The sequence below is a fragment of the Oryx dammah genome, unplaced genomic scaffold, assembly GCF_014754425.2.
Source record: "Oryx dammah isolate SB20612 unplaced genomic scaffold, SCBI_Odam_1.1 HiC_scaffold_23, whole genome shotgun sequence".
Lineage (NCBI taxonomy): Eukaryota > Metazoa > Chordata > Mammalia > Artiodactyla > Bovidae > Oryx > Oryx dammah.
The window spans coordinates 84,379,466-84,386,941 of NW_024070207.1; the positions used below are offsets into that span (position 1 = coordinate 84,379,466).

The 7,476-nt window shown below is 42.8% G+C and overlaps 1 protein-coding gene across 3 annotated transcripts; it reads left to right on the forward strand.

Moving 5' to 3' along the window:
• The first annotated feature begins 576 nt into the window (after positions 1-576).
• LOC120882189 (spindlin-2) lies at positions 577-4,027 on the forward strand. 3 transcript variants are annotated; one of them, XM_040266072.1, is made up of 2 exons: positions 577-908; positions 1,596-4,027. In XM_040266072.1, the coding sequence occupies exons 1-2, from the start codon at positions 590-592 to the stop codon at positions 2,372-2,374; spliced, it is 1,098 nt and encodes a 365-aa protein (XP_040122006.1). In that variant the 5' UTR covers positions 577-589; the 3' UTR covers positions 2,375-4,027. The 3 variants fall into 3 exon arrangements, with proteins under 3 accessions (XP_040122006.1, XP_040122009.1, XP_040122007.1); XM_040266075.1 differs by having other exon boundaries at positions 592-908; positions 1,576-4,027; XM_040266073.1 differs by having other exon boundaries at positions 647-1,009; positions 1,576-4,027.
• The last annotated feature ends 3,449 nt before the right edge of the window (positions 4,028-7,476 follow it).

Sequence of the window (7,476 nt, forward strand, 5' to 3'; positions counted from 1 at the left end):
GTAGATTATTTTCTTCAAGTGAATCTTCTGAATTTTACAGAGTCCACATATTACATGCAATTCTTTTCAATCTGTGAAAAAGAAGAAAAGGAATATATATATATATATATATATATATATATATATATATATAATTTTTTTTTCAAGAAGTCTGGAAATGGCCAGAGAGTAAAACTTCCCTAGAGATTGTATCAAGATGCGAATATGCACAAGCTCATTTCTCTCGTCCTATCCTCTTATATGGCAAGAAACGCCATTTTCCGTATACAGAGACTAACATCGGAAGGGCACAGGAGGGGAAGAGAAGGGAAATTCTTGGAAAATGGGAAAACAGATGAGGCACGGGCACTGCGGTAGGGGTAAGGTGGGGGAAATGGGGGCCCCTGATCTGGAGACAGAACGCAAAGCTGGTTGGGGTGGGGCATTGTGGGTTTAGCAAGGCGCCTCCAGATTTTGGAAAGGCGTGGGGCCGGGAGATAGAAACACCTCCCAGGCACAGGGCAGAGGTGGGCCTGAGAGTGGAGGAGGCGGGGAGGATGGCAGTGTTTGGCAGGAAGGGGCGGCCTCTCTCCTGTCAGGAAACTGCGCGATGGTAAGAGGGAGGAGACTGCGGCTGCGGCAGCGGCTTCTGGGATCCCGATGTGGCAGAGAGGCCGTCACCGTCAAGGAGGTGGAGGGCCCGCGAGCCCGGTGTTGGAGACACGGCCGCCATCCTCTTCGTCAGCCCAGCTGTCTTCTTAGACACGCTCCTCGCCTAAGGATCCTTCCCTCCCAGCTCTTGCAAACTCCGAACTGGTCGCCTGCTGATCCTCTTTCACCACAGGTTCACAGCGGAGGCAGCAGTGAGGAAGCAGCAGTGAGGTGTCCGATTTGGACACGTGAGACCTGCGGTCCCCGGACTTGGGGAGGTGGGCGCTGGACTAGAGAATCAGAGGATGCGGGTTGGTGGGTGCCAAGAGGGAAAATTCGGGTTCTGTGCTGGAATGGAAAATGAGGGAGACTGAGAAAGGTGATTTGGGGATGGGGGGTGGGGGGAGGGAGAGCCGAAGAGCACCTGGGTGGTATATAAAGGTGGCCCCAGAAAGAGAAAGAGATTTGTTCTGGGCACCCAGCGGCAAAATGGGGTAGACCAGGAAAAGATATGAAGGAGAGTTGAACAACAGGCAGAAGGAATGGGGATGGGAGGCAAGACAGATCAAGAGCAAATGACAGTGAGCAGGCGCAAAGGGTACTATGTTAATCTAAATGGAGAGACTGAGTGGGAGGTAATAAATGATGAATATTTGTATTTGGTATGGGGAGTCTAAGATGGCAACAGAGGTATTAACCAAAGGAGCCTGCTTCCTCTTGCTGGGGGCTCAAAAACCAAAACTACTACCTTTCCAACCCTCCAGCACAGCCAAATAAGTTTGGAGGGAGGACACTGCAGGCAAACATACAATAATATTTTGATAGGCAGCATCTCTGCTGGGCATCCAATAACTTGGATGGTAATACATATACCTGATGCCCAGGGAATTTGCAATGCAGAGAAATAAAATTTCACACTACAGTAGACTAAATGTTTCTCCCTAGCCTCTTTCCTCCCCTTGCAGGTATGAAGACACCTCACAAAAAGGCAACTGCAAGGCAGCAAACCAGGGAAATTGTTGATGGCCACACCTTGTCTGCAAGTATGAGGAAGAAAAAGATTTCTCAAAAGAAACAGAGGGGCAGACCTTCCTCCCAGCCCTGCAGGAACATCGTGGGCTGCAGAATTTCACATGGATGGAAGGAAGGCGATGAGCCCATCACCCAGTGGAAAGGAACCGTTCTGGATCAGGTGCCTATAAATCCCTCTCTTTATCTGGTGAAATATGATGGAATTGACTGTGTCTATGGACTGGAACTTCACAGAGATAAAAGGATTTTAAAGCTTAAAATCCTTCCTGATAAAGTGCCATTTTCTCCAGTCAGAGATGTGCACCTTGCAAATACCATAATTGGTAAAGCTGTGGAACATATGTTTGAGGGTGACCATGGTTCTAAGGATGGATGGAGGGGGATGGTCTTAGCCCAAGCACCCATCATGAAAGCCTGGTTTTATATTACCTATGAGAAAGATCCTGTTTTGTACATGTACCAGCTTTTAGATGATTATAAAGAAGGTGACCTCCATATCATGCCAGAGTCGAGTAAGTCTTCTCCAAAAGAAAGAGAGCCAGAAGGAGTTATAGATGGCCTCATAGGTAAACATGTAGAATATACCAAAGAAGATGGCTCCAAAAGGACAGGCAAAGTCATTCACCAAGTTAAAGCCAAACCTTCTGTGTACTTCATCAAGTTTGATGATGATTTCCATATCTATGTCTATGATTTGGTGAAAAAGTCGTAACGGTTAGGGTAAACATTATCACGTGTATGTAGGCAAATGTATGATTTGGAGAAACAAAAAAAATATTGCTTTTCAGTGTACTGAAAGTATAGGGGTCCCTAATAACCCATTATCATTGCCAGCAAAACTGTTGTTTTGTTCTGAAAAATATAAGTTTATGTAGCTATGACATGCTGTGTGTAAGGAATTTGTCATGGTGAAAAGGTTGGGTGTGTTTGGTTGAGTGGACATGAAGGAAGGAACAAGTGTAAATTCAGGCTGTGAATAAAATTCAGCTAGTATCATAATCAGTCATTTAAAAATGGAACAGGACTTAGCTGGTCTGGTCTAAGGAGAGGAGAGGAGAAGGAACTAGAGATGGATTTGGGGGGAAAGGAAGAGAGATGGCTGCTTAAGAAAGGAGGTGGGAAGGGGTCAGAAATAGAGAGGCTTCTAGGGGGAGGGATAACCTGAGAGGGGGAGGCAGCCAACTGGGGGGGTTGAAGAATAACAGAGAGTGAAATCTTGGGGTTAAGAGGAAATCAGGATAAATTGAGTAAAGTGGGACACAAATACATTTAGAAGAATTTCAGAGCAAGGGAGACAAAGATAAAGTTGGCAGATATCTGAGGAGAAGCTAAAAGGATACTCCAGAAGGGGAGGAACACTGAGGAAGGAGAATTCTCCTCCTTCCACAGAGGGCGTGAAAATAGAGAAAACAGGGCATGAGGTGTGGAGTCCATGAGAGATTGGAAGACCCAAGAAAAATAGCACTTCTGGCAGTATCCAAGTTGCCCTCCCTAGCTCTGTGCACAAAGAATATGGCAACAAAGCAACCAGATGGATTGGAGCTTCTCTAGAGGGAAATTTTTACAGGAATGTCTCAGGAGTTAAGCAGGAGCCAAGTCTATGCATAAAGGACTTTTATTATATCAGGGAGTTCACGCCACACCTGCTGAGCAGAGCCCAGCCCTCAGCCTAAACACACTAGCATGGTGCTCCATAGTAGGGGGCTGTAGGCAGTTACCTCGTATTTTCCAGAGGACCCAGGGGCAGTAAATCTCAGACCTGAAGTTCTTGGTTCACTTCCTCTACACTGAATAAATGATTTTTTCGGGAATGAGTCAGTGGAGTTCTCAGAACTTAAGAGATGTGCCACCTTGCATTTGGAAAGCATTTTATCCAGAAAAAAAGGAAACTTGCTCAACTCAGATACTGTACTCATCTCACTGTTCTTCAACTTCCTGAACTATACCTTGCCTCCTTACAGAGGACTGAGATTAATGCTTCTCTCCAGGGCATGGGGGAATACTTGACTGTCCATGCTTCTCTCAGCAGCTGCCTGAAACCACAGGTATCTCCCCCCAGTGCTTCACCAGATGGAGGTCTGCTGCCTCCAGAAACCCCATTCTGGCAATACCCCAACAAAAAGAACGCCTACTGACTCTTCACAGGTACCTCCTGACTAGTCTTGCCCACTTCAAGCACACGGGAAACTGTACTAGAAATGTGTGCAGTATATTTTCAGGTGAGATAGGTGGCATGGGCAGTTGAGCAGGGAGATGTGACTTTGTATAACTAAGTCCTTTGACTGTATACTGCCACATGGGTCATTGGTGGGAAGAGGGTGTGGTAACTCCCAATAAATTCCCTCTGAAGTATGCTGTCCCAATACATGGGTCTTTGTCCTCTCTTCCTTTCCTTACCCAAGTCCAGCTGTGGATGTTCCCTTCAAAATTCTCTCTGGTTTTCCCACTCCACATTCTTCACTGCCCTCACAGAAACTGTGCTGCTATCTCTCTTCTGCCCAGTAACTCCATGCCTAGCAGGCAGAGGGGAAGGCAGGGAGCTTCCCAGAGTGGGAAGAAGTTGGTAATTCCAGTTCATTCTCTCCACCCAACATGACTTGAAGCTGTTTGCCTCAAGAACTACACAAGGCGAGCCCACCTCACCAGAGCAGGGATAGATTTTGTTTTATTCATCACATAATTCAGTCTAGCAAACACCTGCAGGCCACTCATGGGCCAGTTTCAGCCCACTGTCATATTTTGCTTGATCTTCATGTTTTTATCATTCTCCATTTTTAAATTAGCTATATAGACATTTGGGGGATTTCACATTTCAAAAATACACATTTCTGGCTTACCTTAAAAAACAAAACAATAGACCAAGGGTTAGGGCCCACATTCCAACAAGGACACAAGCAGTTGACTCTGAGGAAAGGCTCAGCCTATTTTAAACTCAGAATGCCTTCTCAAGTGGGCCATGCCCCCAGATGGCCTGCTTCACTGTAATAAAATGTCCAGATGTCTTCTGGAAGCATTTGAATTGGTCACTTTGGGGTTAGACCCAGGGGAAACTGCTAAACTCCTCTTTGGCTTACTTTGACTGCCTTTGCTTTTTAATTTATTTGCTTTATCTTCATCTCACCAATGCTTACTTCAGGTGGGCTCTCAGCCAGTCAGTCTTCTAGACACAGGAGAAACCTATAGTAATAAAGAAAAGAAACAAATAAAATAATCTTACCCTCATGGAACTTTCATTGTAGTGTGGGAGAGAGTAGTCAAGATAAAATAAAAGGATAAATTATTTTCAAAATGATAATGTTAAGTAGAAAAATTAAGAATGGGCTATGGAAGTCCCAGGGAGGCTGAAGTTGGGGAGATTATGAAGTAAGAGAGGGCTTCACTTAGAAGATAGCTTTTGAGTAAAGGCCTAAAGACAATAAGAGAACTGGCCCTGTGGCTGTCTGGGGAAGGAGCATTCCAGGCAGAGGTACAGCAAATGCTGAGTTCTCAAGGCAGGAGTAGGACTGTCATGTTCAAATAACACTGAGGTTACCAGTGTGGCTGAAGCTGAATGAACAAGGTAGAGAATATCAGGAAGCGGTTTCAAAGAGGTGATGGGATCCCAAAACAGAAAGCTTAGAGTTTTGAAGGTCCTAGAATGGAATTTGGCTTTTCCAGTGAGCGTGGTAGGGAGTCATTCTAGTATTTCTAGCAGAGGCTGGGTATGATTTGTTTTATATTTTTCACAGGATCATTCTGGAGACTCTGGAGTGTAATCTGTTTGTGGTCAAGTTTGGGAAAAAGGAGATCACATATACTAGTGAAACAGAAGAGCAACCTGAAAACATTTACAAACAGGAAATTTGAATCATAATAGAGGTGGTAGTTCAGATAAATGATGAAAAGAACATTTTATTCAATAAATGATGCTGCATTAATCTGTTTTCCATATGACAAAAAATAAGCTTAAATCCCTTCATCACATCCTACACACAAATTCTTCATGGATATAAATGTTATTACTTAAATTTAGAAGGTAATATTTATAAAACTTTTAGAATAAGTGAATGTTCAGTTTTTTTTCCCTATAGAAATGGGAAAGATTTATTTTACATGCAAAAAATGTACAAGTGATGTAGGAAAAGTTCGAAACTTTTGATTATCTGAAGATATGGATGCCCCTAATATCAAAATCATCATATTCAAAGTGGAGTTAGAGAGATTATGTTACAGACTGTGATAGTTAAAATGAATTAAATAAAAATGTATTCTTGAGGAAATATCACAACCTATAGAAAACTTGGCAAACTAGGCAATCACAAGTAGATCAGTCAATAAATACACATTTCCTTAATCAGTTCCCCATTAACTTATTGTATCTTGTCCATAATAAGCCATCTGCTAACATAATATATAGTTTACTTAGTGAATATATTTATTGTTTCCCTACCAGAATGTAAACCCTGAAAGTGCATGATTTTTCTTCCTTAAAAGAGTGCCTGGCATACTGTAAGTGTGTAATAAACATCTGTAACTATATGAATCTCATCAGTAACCTAGGAAAATGAAAAAGTAACATGATCTCACATACATCAGATCAGCAACACATGAAGTCTGAAAATATGCATTGACCAGTTAAAGAAGTGGGAGATCCATACATTCTAGGTGAGAGTTTGTCAGAGAGAAATCTGCCATTATCTAGTGATAGCTTAGATAGAAGATGTTGCATTTCCAGCAGTTTCACTCTTATATAATGTTGAAAGACAATTATGCATGTGTCTCACATGTTACTGTACATCTGGTGAGCAAAACACTGACAATTCTTTGTTTTGAGCTATTTTTTGAGAGGTGTTTGAATGGTAAACAGCTTTCAAAGACAGAATAAGATCTCCATCTGAAGTAAAAAGCAGGACCGCATAGAGTCTTTGGAAGGTAGTGATTTCCTCTGAAACAAAGGGCAGGAATGCTTACTCCAATATAATGAAGATAATGTCTCTTAAGAACAAAGGAAAGGGATTCTTACTGCCCATTATAAAAGTTTAAGGATCCCAAACTGAGGTTTCCTCCTTTGTAATGCAACTTAATTTATATGTATGTGTCATGTAATCATTCTTCATCACCCTGTAAGGAGTGGGACTCAGGCTTATAGGGTAAAAACACTGATACTCAGACTATGTTTATTAATGTGAGTAATAAACTATTCTTTGTCTATGACCAAAAATCTCATGTATTCTACTGGCACCCAAGAAACTGTGACAGGTAACTTGTTAGCTCACAAATAGGATTCACTTCAGTTCACTCACTCAGTCGTGTACGACTCTTCATGACCCCATGGACCACAGCATGCGAAGCCTCCTGGTGCAACACCAACTCCCGGAGTTTACTCAAACTCATGTCCATTGAGTCAGTGATGCCATCCAATCATCTCATCCTCTGTCGTCCCCTTCTCCTCCTGCCACCAATCCCTCCCAGCATTAGGGTCTTTTCAAATGAGTCAGCTCTTCACATCAGGTGGCCAAAGTATTTGAGTTTAAGCTTCAACATCAGTCCTTCCAATGAACATTCAGAACTGATTTCCTTTAGGATGGACTGGTTGGATCTCCTTGTAGTCCAACGGACTCGTGAGAGTCTTCTCCAAAACCACAGTTCAAAAGCATCAATTATTTGGTGCTCAGCTTTATAGTCCAACTCTCACATCCATACAAGACTACTGGAAAAACCATAGCCTTGACTAGACAGACCTTTGTTGGCAATGTTTCTGCTTTTTAATATGCTGTCTAGGTTTGTCATAACTTTCCTTCCAAGCAGCGTCTTTTAATTTCATGGCTGCAGTCA